Source organism: Aethalodelphis obliquidens, unplaced genomic scaffold, assembly GCF_003676395.1.
Source record: "Aethalodelphis obliquidens isolate GAN/ISIS:26980383/991018 unplaced genomic scaffold, ASM367639v1 scaffold29, whole genome shotgun sequence".
NCBI classification, from domain to species: Eukaryota; Metazoa; Chordata; class Mammalia; order Artiodactyla; family Delphinidae; genus Aethalodelphis; species Aethalodelphis obliquidens.
In genome coordinates, this window is record NW_020837973.1 from 11,931,841 (window position 1) to 11,945,759 (window position 13,919).

The window sequence follows — 13,919 nt, forward strand, 5'->3', positions numbered from 1 at the left end:
GACTCCTAGCACTACCTTGACTTGTGCTCAGAGCCAGCGGTGTCCACCGTGGCCTGTGCGCCATTGGCGCGACCAGCTGAAAAGGATAGATTTTACCCCACAGACCCCACCAGAGGGGTGCCAAGGATCCCCGGGGGCGGGTGGACCACACCTGAGAACTTCTGAGGTAGCTCAGGGGCCTGGGACAAGTTAAAGGGAATAAACTGGGACATTCAGAAGCTCCTGCTATCACCAGCACGCCAGCGCAGGTGGTTTCGGCTCCTGTGACCCCAGAGTCCCGCGTGACTGCTGTTCACTGCTCTGTGTGTGCTGCTGGGGTTCTGTCCCTGCTGTTTAGCGGCCCTAACAGTTACTAGACAGCATGTGTGATCGGTTAACGCACAAAAGACCAGAGAGATGGGCAGGACGGTCATTGCTCTTCTCCTAAAGAGAAGGCAAGATGCAAAACCGTGGACACAAACGAAAAAGTTGGAAGGTTTTTGAGGTTGAACCCTGTGCGTGAATAGTCAGTCTACTCTGTTAAGGTACCGGGGAGGGTGAGGACCACGGGTGAGACCTAAGCTCTCTCTGTAATGCTCTCTCGTCCGCCAGCTCCCTGGGCACAAGTGCTGGCCAGCCAGGCGGTGGGTGGAGGGAGGTGCCCCGCAGGCAGCAGGATGACGGAAGCAGAATCGGCCTTGCCCAGCAGGACTCTGACCAGAAAAAGTGGTGGGAGTCGCATGGTTTCAACCTGTCTTTTCTTTCTCTGTAGTGAAGAAGTCTGCAAGCGAGGATTCACGGTGATCGTGGACATGCGTGGGTCCAAGTGGGACTCCATCAAGCCTCTGCTGAAGATATTACAAGAGTCCTTCCCCTGCTGCATTCACGTTGCACTGATAATCAAGCCAGACAACTTTTGGCAGAAACAGAGGACTAATTTTGGCAGTTCTAAATTTGAATTTGAGGTAACTTCCCTGTGTAGCCAGACCAACTAAACCAGTAGGTGTGGTTTATTAAAAGCTTTTCCGTCATCATTTTAGGCTGGTTATAGATTTTTAAAAACCACGTATTCAACGAGAACTGCATATCTGACGTACATGTGACATGCAAAATTAGTTATTGTGTAAAATAACACAATTAGGCTTGTTTCTCGCCTTATCCCAGTGGGTGTTTTGCCCATGGAGGGTTTAGGTTCCAGGCCTCTTGTTTCTGGGTAATGGGGCTACTGGGGTGTAAGGCGTGTGTCTTAGAAAGAGAAGCCTGTTTCCTTTTACTACACGGGATAAAATAGCTTTACTGTTCAGTGCAAGTGGCTTTAGGTGGCTTCAGAGTCATCATCGTTACCTCAGCCTTGGAAATAAGGGAATGTTAGGGAGAAATGCTCAACTTCACATTTCCTGAGGAAAATGTGTGGGAGAGACTGACTTTTCATCGTGTCCTGGAGAGGACGGTGTGCCGTGTATTTCACACGTCAGGTCTCTCGTTTATGAAAAGGGAGAGGTTCCTTGAAAACCTATGTGGGGCTCTGGATTCAGTTAGCACCCAAGGTCGTTCGTTGTCTTTCAGATAGTGTGTAAAACAGACCTCAACCCGCTGGCTTACTCTCCTTTCCCCTGGAAACTGCTCTCCTTAAGTAAGCTACCAGGGTTCTGACAAGGCTTTGATGCAGCTGGTCTCATCCGATGATTATGGGGGGAAAGTATTCTGGCCAGCTGGAAACTTGATTCATGCCATATTCTGTAATAAAATTTAAGTATTTTCTAACAATAAATTATAATAATTTTTAGTTGACTAGATCGCTTCCTCTAGCCACTTTGCCCAAACATTAGGTTTCAGTGAATGTATTCACGTATTTCAAGGTTAACGACAATAATAGTATTAAACATACCACACAATATTAATTCTTAAGCTTTATGTTACATGTTACACACACTTTTCAATGTCTTTTCATGGGTACATTACTTGCATTTTAAAATTTCTCAGTCCATGGTATTGATTTTCAACCTGAAATCTGAATTTAGTTTGAATTTGAAACTGCACCCAAGAGGTTTAGATGAAAGGTGAAACCAGTAAGCCTTTATCTTCACACACAAAAAGAAGTGATTTTGGAGGACAGTTTGTTGGATATTATATTAGTTATTCTCTTGACGCAGAATGTAAAGTGTGTTGTATTTAATGATACACGTTTTAAGCAGAAATAATGATGTGGTGGTATAATGTATGCAGGTTTTTGCTTGTCTAATTGTGATCTTTCCCTCTGGGCCTTTAAAAGTTTCCTGCACTGGCTTTTCTATTGAACTTGTCTGTACATTATCACGAGCTTCTGTCTGTGAAGTGATTGTCTCCATGGACATTATTAAAGTCTGGGCAGACGAGACAGGGATGAACTGACAGTCACGCTTCAGGCAAAAGTGCTGGCCGAGGAGCCGCCCCTCTTTCTCGCTCTGCTGCCTTTTGCCATTTCTTATGTCAAACAGCATAGAGATACAGTTCTAGGTTTCTCTAAGGCTGGAGGTGACAGAGGTGGGGCTAAACGAGCCTTTCTCTGTTTTATCTTTTGGTTCTAGGCCACACATCTTTTCCCTCTCCCTTTGTCTTCATATTTACCCCACCTCACCCCCAGTTATGTTTTCCTTGAGGCATAATACTAATATTAACTCTGCGTCATCTTCTGATAGGATGAGATGAAGATTTCTTGCTCAGGTTGTAATTGACTAAAACTTTGTTAGATTGGAATGTAGTCGATGATGTATTGAATACAACACTTGTACTGCTCAGAATCGCTGCCGGTTATTGCAGTGAATGAAGCATTCCCTCTCTCTCCAACTTTGTGAGAAGAGCTTCTGCCAGCTTTCTTGCTAACCCTTATGTATTTTCTACATTTAAAAAAAGCCATTCATATTCTGATGTGCCTAAGATAGTGGGTTAATTTCCGCATTCTTGGAAAGAAATCTAATATCTTTAGCTGTCCTGAAATTCATATGATTCTATAATTTGGGGTATTGCAACTAACATATATGTGTTGCTCTAATGGATTTGTCGTTCACTGACTGTACTAATGCCTCTTTCATTTACATTTGTTTTTATGGGGCCAGAACAAGGTATGTTACGTTTTCTATAAATGGATTACTTGCTTTAAGTTTGATCTGTGATTAAGCGTTGCAAACTGCATTATGATAAGACCGTATAAGATTGGTTCATCTTCTCATACATGATTTTTTTTCCCCTTAAGACAAATATGGTCTCTTTAGAAGGCCTTACCAAAGTAGTTGACCCTTCTCAGCTAACGCCCGAATTTGACGGCTGCCTGGAATACAACCATGAAGAATGGATTGAAATCCGAGTTGCTTTTGAAGACTACATTAGCAATGCCACCCACATGCTGTCTCGGCTGGAGGAGCTTCAGGACATCCTAGCTAAGAAGGAGTTGCCTCAGGATTTGGAGGGGGCTCGGAATATGATCGAGGAACATTCCCAGCTGAAGAAGAAGGTGATTAAGGCCCCCATAGAGGACTTGGATTTAGAGGGACAGAAGCTGCTGCAGAGGATTCAGAGCAGTGACAGCTTTCCCAAAAAGAACTCGGGGTCAGGCAACGCAGACCTGCAGAGCCTCTTACCCAAGGTGTCCGCCATGCTGGACAGGCTGCACTCAACGCGGCAGCACCTGCATCAGATGTGGCATGTGAGGAAGCTAAAGCTGGACCAGTGCTTTCAGCTGAGGCTGTTTGAACAGGATGCTGAGAAGGTAAAAGACGGGGGAGGGACGCTAAAATGCACCACGGAGGGAGGCTTCCTGGATCCTTGGGTCTCGGCAGCCGAGGCTGGTTTGGTCAGGAGGAAGGGCAGAATGAAAGGGCTGGGGAAGGGTAAGCCACTCGCACGGCATCGGTGGGAGACCGGCAGCGTCGGTTCAGAGACCTCCCCTCAGTCTGCTTTCCACTGCTACTCACTGTGCAACGCAGAGCTCTTCTAGAAACTTAGAGTTGCTAATTACTAATAGTTTGGTTTAGAATGCCTGTAAGATAGACGAGAATATTTTCAATTAAAAGAGTGAAAACTTTGTAGGATATATTATTGAAAGCAATAGTTGTTCGAGTATTTTTCTAATAACTGCTCTTCCACTCATAAAAGCCAGTGAGAAAACACCCTTCAGATCTACTGTTGAGTATGTTTTTACAATAAAAGGCGAGTAATGAATTAAAAATAATAGCTTCTGGGAAACAGAGGCAATAATTACTTATGGTTTCATGTTTCCGTATTGTGCTCGAGTCAGACCAACTGGCCAAAGTGAGCTCTTGTCTGTCTCAGCAACGTGAAAGCAGGACACTTATTTAGAGGAATACGTTGCAAGCCGTGAACATGAGTGAATTGATCCCTCTTAATTTGAGCTCACTGAATTTTTTTTCATGGACGGGAAAATTTTTTGTAAAGTTAGAAAACATTAAAAATCTTTGCTATAAAAGGACCTTTTGAAAGGTGACAATCCACCACTATTTTCCAGTAATATTATTTGGTAAGCTTTTAACCTCTCTTTATGGTTAAAGTACAGCTGACCCTTGAACAGCATGGGGGTAGGGATGCTGACGCTTCCTGCAGTTGAAAATCCAGACTGCTCTCTCTGCCTCCAAGACAAAGGAATTGATAAATGACTCACCCGAGGACAGCAAGCTGAAACAGTTTGGGTAGAATCAGGCCTCCAACTCTAGTTCTTTTGATTCCATATATTGTGATCTCTAGTTGAACACAACTCTCCCCCACACTTAGTTAATTTAAAGATGTGTAAAATGAAAATATAGGTACTCATTTGTTGAAAAATATCTGCATATGAGTAGACCTGTGCAGTTCAGACCCGTGTTGTTCAAGGTTCAACTGTAGTGCCTTGTCAAAGATAACTAGAAAAGCTTCCTTTCAATTACTAGACAAACAGGTGACTGTCCCTGGAAGTCACATTCACATCACAGAAGCAGTGCTAATTGATAATCATTTCTTTTTCCTTAAATGTTTTCCTGGGAACAATGAAATTAACATCCTTCTCCAGGTAGCATCTGTATAGAATCTTAAGAGAGACGTCATTGTTAAAGTTTTCCCCATTTCTTTTTATTTTTACGGTAAATTTTATTGTTTGCATTTGCACAGGGATTTTTTAAAATTTTTTATTCTTGCACTAAAGAGCATAACCTTTTAGTCATTGGAATTGCTGTCAGTAATCTGTGGTCAAAGCAAAGCCCATCCAGAAACCTGTAAGTTTGTAACTTCACCTAACGGGTCTTTCTTTTGCAGAGCAGTGTGCCTAATTATGTAGTTCAGTATAGAAGAGAGACTGGGTTGAGAGTCAGAAGATTAGAGTTTTAATTAGCCTGGGGGATTTGAATACCTCTCTTTACTTATCTGCTCCTTAGTCCCTCATCTGTCAAAGGAACACACTAGATAAGATTTTCTTGTAGCTCCTGCAAGTTCAGAGCTGCTGACTGGTTAGAAGTGGAGAATCTTCTGGGCCCTGGCGCCTGAGAGGTTGTCAGAGGAAAGACGCCACTCTTTCTTGGTTCGGTCCCGAGCCGCGTCAGTCATTTCTTTTTCTGGAGTGATTCCAGGTTGTCTTTCTTCATTCCGGTAGATGTTTGACTGGATCACGCACAACAAGGGCCTGTTTCTGAACAGCTACACTGAGATTGGGACCAGCCATCCTCATGCAATGGAGCTTCAGACACAGCACAACCACTTTGCCATGAACTGCATGGTAAGATCCTGTGGGAACAGAGGTATCCTGTGAAAGTATAAAACGGGAGGTTATTTACACAGATCATTCCCAGCACACTGCGGGGAGCCCATGCAGGGGCTTCTGACAGCTCAGCGGCAGCAGCTGACCTCCAGGGGCGGGAAGTTCTCTGTGGGAGCAGTGTTTACGTAACAAAAGCGAAAACAAGCAAACAGACAAACCAGTGAAACTCGAACCAATTACTTGGCCAGTGCCACGTGCACGGTTTTGAGTCTGGCTCCTGCGCTGTACGTCCTGGGAGCCCGCGGGGACCCAGAAGAGCTTTTCAGAGGCCGAGTGAGCCTCCGGGACCAGCCCAGTGTCAGTTTGCTGGCCGCCTGCCCTTCACGCTGAAGGAATCAGCCAGCCTGCTGTTCACCTGGAGGGCATCCTTCAGCTCTCGTCAAACGGGAGCGCTCCTCCCAAGGTGAACGCAGGGAGTCGGGTCTGGACGCCAGCCGTGCCTGGAATCCTCTGGCTCCCTTTGATGCCCTGGGCCTCTTGTGATTGGACAGCTGCGAGACTACAGTGCAAACAAACACCCCAAAAGAAACCCAACAGTGAATTTTAAATAACGGTCTTATTACATTTTTGGAGTTAATATAACTGCAGTAGAGCTGTAGTTCTGTAGGGTATATGGTTACTTCTCTAGAGAGTTATTCTAGAAATTTTCACCTTAGAGACAGAGTTTTGGTGTGGACTTTGAGCCAGAATTATGAGAATTCACCCTCTTAGCCTTGTAACGTGCGTTAAAGAGCATTGAAACGATGTGCAGACGGGGTCTTCGTTTAAATTAGTTCAGTAAGATGCCATTTAATTAAAGTTCAGTCCACAAAGTGCTCCACTTTAGGTAGTTTCAAAGATAAGATTCAGCGATAAAATGTTTGTAATAGACACTGTCCCAGAAGTTTGATACTGTTCTTGAGTTTGAGGTAAGAGAATTTTGGGGTTAAGTGATTCAGCCTGGGGAGAGGTGAAGAGAACGCAAATGTGGGCCTTTGGGGGAAGCGTCTTAGAAGAATTTGTTCCTAAAAAAATTCCTATCAATTTTTCAGAATATTCTGAAACTTCTAGTAATGGTGAAAGGCACGTTCAGCCGACCATATCACATACTTTAAAAACTAGAAATGTTAAAATACATTTTGTAAAAACTAGAAATGACCGGAAAGGGTCCTCTCCCTCCCCCAGCATTACTGTGACACATTTAGGAATCAGCAGAAGAGGAAGCATGTGTGGAAGACAGGTGTGGTGTGTTAGGAATGTAGAGGTTTTAAATTCTGACTCTTGTTTACCGCATGACCTTGGGCAGTCTGTTTAATCTCTTTGAGCCTCGGTTTCCTAATCTCTGAAGTGGGGATAATCTCTGCCTAACACGGTGTTACATTATTTTACTTACTCTGTATGTGTAAGACACTAAGCAGAGTGCTGAACACAAAGTAAGTACTTGATAAATGGTAGTTATTATCAGTGATGTTATCATCTAATTAAAAATACTGTCAGTATTTTTAGTATATTATAGTAAGAAACTCTTAAAAGTATGGGTGACTTTTTTTAGGTTTAAGTATATTTTCTGTTTTTCTATGATACATTTTTATCACTTCTCTAAGTAAAAATTTTAATTGAAAAAGGATGTGGTAACCCTGTGCACTGCGTGGTGACAGCTCCTGGGAGCGCTTTCCAAAAGCCTACCAGCCCCTGGTTCCGAACACCTCCCTGAGTCCTCAGTATCTGTCTAGGACATTTATTTATGCAGAACCGGGGCCTGTTAACCTTCAGCCCTTTCTTGTGCTATCTACAGTGTTTTCAACATTTTTTGACAAAGAAAATCAAAGTGCTAGATATCAGTAAGCAAAGTTGATAATCTTTTAAGAAAGCATTTTAAGGGACAGCAACAATCGTGCTCATTCTCCTGTCACAGGTTTTTTTTTTGTTTTTTTTTTGTTTTTTTTTTGCGGTACGTGGGCCTCTTACTGCTGTGGCCTCTCCCGTTGCGGAGCATAGGCTTCGGACGCGCAGGCCCAGCGGCCATGGCTCACGGGCCCAGCCGCTCCGCAGCATGTGGGATCTTCCTGGACCGGGGCATGAACCCGTGTCCCCTGCATCGGCAGGCAGACTCTCAACCACTGTGCCACCAGGGAAGCCCCACAGGTATTTTTAAAGTCTATGATGGTGAGAGTCTAGGTGGAGGTACTTCTAACGTAGGGAGTTGTACGTTTGTACATTGCTGTGCTTGTGTACACACTCATTTGGGCTGTGTGCCACGTGGTTCCTTCCTCCTGCAGTAAGTGACAGAGGTATGGACGAGGCATAAAGCATAGAGCAGTACTCTATTTGCAGAGCACAGTCTGTTTGAGGGGATGAAAGTAATCCAGGGCCCTGAAACAGCGTCAAGGGGGACCCACAATGGAGCCATCCAAATGGACAGCTCTTCTCCGGATGCTGACAGAGGGCATCTGCCGATGCTCTTCCCGACAGACCTTTTGGGGAGATTTTCCTCTTTGAGCATACAGAGAAAGCAGAACTTAGTGAATGTGGCCACCTGTCACCAGAGAGGGAGAATGCATATGAGAAGGGCAGACACTGCTCTTGACCTAGAGGATGCTAGTTAGAGCGTTAATGCCGCATGAGGCAGTGAGGCCAGTTCCCCAGGGATTGTGGCCTTGACTGGATGTCACAGCCTCACAAAGTACCCCCTCCCTGCCGCTGCAGACACCTGGATGTGTGGTAGCTGATTGGAGCCTGCAGCCCAGAGAAGTACCTCCGAGGCTGGCGGCTGGCTTTCTAAACCCAGATAAAGGCGACTCCACCTAGTTTAGGTTTAGGTCAGAAGTGGAGGAAAGGAATGAGTAAATGAAGGTACAGAGACAGAACGACAAGTGCATTCTCTAGGACGCTTACTTGGTGGGCTGGAGACTAGGTGACAGTGACAAGGCTCATGTAGGGGTCCAGGTGTGAGCCAGTGGGAGACTGGCCTGGAGGACTATGGCAGAAAGGAGGAAGACTATAGAGGAGTTTGGGTAGGTTGGATAATTAGATTTGATTTAGGGGCAAGAATCGTAGGAGCCAGAGGTGAGTCTACGGTTTGGGGAGACCCATTGCAAGGTGCAGTGTTGTGATGCGTCACGAAAAATAATAAGTAATACATACATGGAGAGCAGCAGCCTGGGATTTGTTGAAGGTGTGCATTCCTCACTCTGCCTTTGCTGCAATGTGACGCTTAAAGAAGATTGAAGGTGGGAGGGGAAATACCACAGTGAGAACTCCTTTTGCAAGAAAAACGCTTTTTTGTTTTTTAAAAACCTTGCACCCTTATTTTGTGGCAAGCTAGTGGACTTGAAGACAGAGATTGCAACACAGTAGAAAAGTGTGATTTAAAGTTTGAACACAGTGCTGTTCTGTTCGCACCCCAGTTCATATTCCTTGGTGAATGTGAATCCATTTACAGATTTTCTGTTGGCGCCAGAAAGATGACTTGGGCTTATGTAGAAAGGAGAGCTTGTTTTCACACAAAATAGCCTCTGGTTGCTAAGTACATAGTTTGTCGTTTCTGGCTTCTAGTTACAAACTGCAGCAGTGGGTTCCTGCAGTTCTGGGTAACTGCTTGCCACCTGGACCCTTTTCAGGATTTGAGGCCAAGAAGCGAGTCATAGTGCATTTGTGTGCACCCACTTGTGTGTATGACTGCTTTGTGCCTAACAGTATCCCTCCCAGCTAGTTGATCTGTAATTTTGCAGGTTTTTTTTTTTTTTTTCGGTACGCGGGCCTCTCACTGCCGTGGCCTCTCCTGTTGTGGAGCACAGGCTCCGGACGCGCAGCCTCAGCGGCCATGGCTCACGGGCCCAGATGCTCCGCGGCATAGAGCCGCTAACTATGCATTTCGGTGGGATCTTCCCGGACCGGGGCACGAACCCGTATCCCCTGCATCGGCAGGCGGACTCTCAACCACTGCGCCACCAGGGAAGCCCTGTAATTTTGCAGTTTTAAAAATAGAAACTGAGACCAGTACCTATGGTTTATGGAAATCCAAATAGCAAAACACATGTCCTATTACCCCCCAGCTGAGTCTGCTGTTAAAATGTAACTTTTCAGCGAGCGCTCTCCGCATTTCTTGGAAAGACAGCCCGTGCGCCTTCCCCTGAACAGCTCCGCTTTCTGCCCCCTTCGCAGAACGTGTACGTGAACATAAACCGCATCATGTCGGTGGCCAGCCGCCTGGTGGAGTCGGGCCACTACGCCTCCCAGCAGATCAAGCAGATCGCCAGCCAGCTGGAGCAGGAGTGGAAGGCGTTCGCGGCCGCCCTGGACGAGCGCAGCACTCTGCTGGACATGTCGTCCGTCTTCCACCAGAAGGCAGAGAAGGTCAGTGCCTGGGACCCCCCGCCCCCGGCCCGGAGCCCTGTGTTCACACGGCAGAGCCCAGGAGGACGCTGGGGCCCTGAAGTCCACGGCTGCGCCCAGCCCGCTGTGCAACCTCAGGCACGCCGTTCCACCTCCTTGTCCCTTACTTTCCTCATTCGTAAAGTGGAGAGAAAAGTACGAACTTGAGCGGCCGTTGCATGGTGTAACGCGGTCACTCATATTAGCTGCTGCACAGGGCCTGGTACGCTGTAGGGACTCGCAAGTGGCAACTGCTGTCCTTTATCCCCTCCTGTCCCTCCTCATCATCACTTGAGGATTCCACTTAGGGTGCTTTGGCAGCAAGTAACAGAAAGCCTGACTCTCAGGTTTAGACATCAGGGGCTGTTGAGTTCTTGTCTCACAACACAGGGAATTGCAAAGTATAGGGAGTTCCAGCCGCACAGTGGTATCAGGGCTGGGTAGGCTCCTGGCTGGGCCTGGCCATCCCCTTGGGGTGCCGGGTGTGTGCCGCAGCTTCCAGCGCCGGCCCCTCTACTGTGGTGTCCCATGCGTGCAGGATAGCGGTGTCGTGTCCTCTCACTTTCTCGGGGCGACAGTGTTTTCAAAAGGTCCCTCCAGCCCAGCCCGCTTCCCTACAGTCCCCTTGGCCAGGAGAGGGGTGCCTGCCCACACCCTGGCTTCAGGGGGGCGGGGAAGGGCAGTTCTGGGTTCTCAGCCTCCCCGGCAGGGGCAAGGCTCTGCCAGCCAGGGCTGCGGTGGGAAAGTGGCTTTGGGATGTGGTTTCCAGTGTCCCTCACAGTTACTAAGTCACTTGTGTGGATTCAGCTTCGCATCAGCTTCATCTGCTGATGTGCTGGTCACAGTACCTTATTTCAGAGGTAACATGTGATGTACGCCCTTAACGCTCCCCACATGCCCACAAACAGGCGAACCTGCTTCAGTGAACACGCCTGGAAAACAGCAAAAGGAAAGTGAATTGCTGTGACTCAGATGCTAGTGCTGGAAGCCTGGGTGGTGAAACACCTTTTCAAGACATAGAGGAAGAAAGCTCAGGAACTTCGGGCCACCAGGAAGACACAAGTGGTTGCCTCAATTGAAACTCCTAGAGCTTCCTCAGGGATAGTTATGGGAGGAAGCCTACGTTCATAGGGATCTGCACTGACGCTTCTAAGAAGGAAATAGTATCCCTTTAATCTAGAAACAGTCTCTGTTGAGGAGTGAAGGCAACAGGGAAGGTAGAGGCCCCACCTTGCCTGGCATCTTGGCAAGGCAGCTGGAATGTTGCACCAGGTGCTAATTATGAGTGATCTCAACTCGAAACCTTTAAAGTGTGAAGCAATTGAGGAAACAGAGTGGGATAGAAAGGGGAAAAAATCTTAAGAGTCTCATGTGAAAGCTGTGAGTAGGGACTTGCAGGTTTCAGTGGTCAGGTTTTTCTGCTAACTGTATGCATTTCGGTGGTTTGATGATAAAGGAGAAACAAAGCCCCCCACCCAGAAACAGTTTGAATGAAAGTAACAGGAGCCCCGTTCAGCCTAAAGCAGCGCTGTCTACACTTCTCTGTGGCCACCTCTGGTCCCTGTCATTGTCAAGGTCGTGGTGTGTTGTGCATTGGACATTATCGTGGGTGGGAGAAGAGCTTTGTGGCCCCCGCTCGTGTGCCATCTGGAATGGTAACATATAGTGTGGGCTGCAGCCACCCCCTGGGCCTGGAGGTGTGTGAGTTGCTTGTGGGCCCCTAGAAAGGTCCTTTAAGACGATGTGAATAAAGTTGAACAGGGACAGGCTGCTTGGGGGAATAATGGATAGTCTGAAGCATAATAACGCGTAGGGAAAATCTCTCTAACCATGGCAGCTTTCAGAATTGCAAATAAACCCAGAAGATTAATTGCTGCTCTGACCTACCTGAAAAGAATGTAGAAATGTGGGTGCCATGGGGTGTTTTCCCACCAGTGTTTTATTATAAAAATTTTTAGACATGTAGTGAAGTTGAAAGAGCCTGAGGTGTTTTTATTTGGATAAAATAATGGCTGTCATTTATGGATTTGAAGGAAATGCAGCTAGATGAATACACTCTGGAACAGAATTTCGTGGGATCCTGCGTGAGGTCTAACAGTGCTTGCAGTCCCTGCGTGTCAGTGGCCAGAGAAGATGCCAGACATGACCACTGACATGCAGATGCGCCGAAGAAGATCACACCTCCTAAGTAGTTTTCCTCTTCCCAGGAGAGGGATCTCCGAATAGGTTAACTTTGTTCCCTCTTTTTAAATGCTCCGTCTTCTAGTTATGCTTCAGCTGTTCTCATAAACTCGGTAGGGAAAGGACCAGAACCTGGACATCATAAATAAGGTTTCCATCACAGCCACCCCTTTGACCCTCATCCAGTTCTCATTAAGAATTTAAATGTGATTAGGGTGACAGAGGGCTCAACTCTGTGACCCTGTGGTAAACGGTGTCACTGAAGGAAGCAGCCTTCCCGGAAGGAGGACAGCTCGGCTTTGGAGGGGTGTGTGCTGCGCGCCCAGCCTGCTCCTCTGTCTCTGTGGGTGTTCTTCTGTTGGTGTTCGTTTGTGGGTTTTTTTAATTTTTTAATTTTATTTTACTTTTTTTTTATACAGCAGGTTCTTATTAGTCATCAGTTTTATACACATCAGCGTATACATGTCAATCCCAATCGCCCAATTGATCGCACCCCCACCCCCCGCCACTTTCCCCCCTTGGTGTCCATACGTTTGTTCTCTACACCTTTGTCTCAGTTTCTGCCCTGCAAACCGGTTCATCTGTACCATTTTTCTAGATTCCACATATATGCGTTAATATACAACATTTGTTTTTCTCTTTCTGACTTCCTTCACTCTGTAGGACAGTCTCTAGATCCATCCACATCTCAACAAATGATCCAATTTCGTTCTTTTTATGGCTGAGTAATATTCCATAGTATATATGTACCACATCTTCTTTATCCATTCGTCTGTCAATGGGCATTTAGGTTGCTTCCATGACCTGGCTATTGTAAATAGTGCTGCAATGAACATTGGGGTGCATGTGTCTTTTTGAATTACGGTTTTCTCTGGGTATATGCCCAGCAGTGGGATTGCTGGGTCATATGGTAATTCTATTTTTAGTTTTTTAAGGAACCTCCATACAGTTCTCCATAGTGGCTGTATCAATTTACATTCTCACCAGCAGTTTTGGAAGTTTCCCTTTTCTCTACACCCTCTCCAGCATTTGTTGTTTGTAGATTTTCTAATGATGCCCATTCTAACTGTGTGAGGTGATACCTCATTGTAGTTTTGATTTGCATTTCTCTAATAATTGGTGATGTTGAGCAGCTTTTCATGTGCTTCTTGGCCATCTGTATGTCTTCTTTGCAGAAATGGCTGTTTAGGTCTTCTGCCCATTTTTGGATTGGGTTGTTTGTTTTTTTTTAATATTGAGCTGCGTGAGCTGTTTGTAAATTTTGGAGATTAATCCTTTGTCAGTTGATTCATTTGCAAAGATTTTCTCCCATTCTGAGGGTTGTCTTTTCGTCTTGTTTGTGGTTTCCTTTGCTGTGCAAAAGCCTTGAAGTTTCATTAGGTCCCATTTGTTTATTTTTGGTTTTATTTCCATTACTCTAGGAGGTGGATCAAAAAAGATCTTGCTGTGATTTATGTCAAAGAGTGTTCTGCCTATGTTTTGCTCTAAGGGTCTTATAGTGTCTGGACTTAAATTTAGATCTCTAATCCATTTTGAGTTTATTTTTGTGTATGGTGTTAGGGAGTGTTATAATTTCATTCTTTTACATGTAGCTGTCCAGTTTTCCCAGCACCACTTATTGAAGAGA

General features: G+C 45.9%; 1 protein-coding gene across 4 annotated transcripts in view; it reads left to right on the forward strand.

Moving 5' to 3' along the window:
• TRIO (trio Rho guanine nucleotide exchange factor) overlaps positions 1-13,919 on the forward strand; it is a 363,915-nt gene that overhangs the window by 147,188 nt on the left and 202,808 nt on the right. For all 4 annotated transcript variants that reach the window (XM_027125334.1, XM_027125333.1, XM_027125336.1 and 1 more), the window contains exons 4-7: positions 752-944; positions 3,212-3,724; positions 5,594-5,716; positions 9,902-10,093. In XM_027125334.1, coding sequence (XP_026981135.1) covers positions 752-944; positions 3,212-3,724; positions 5,594-5,716; positions 9,902-10,093 — 1,021 coding nt within the window. The remainder of the gene's footprint in view (positions 1-751; positions 945-3,211; positions 3,725-5,593; positions 5,717-9,901; positions 10,094-13,919) is intronic.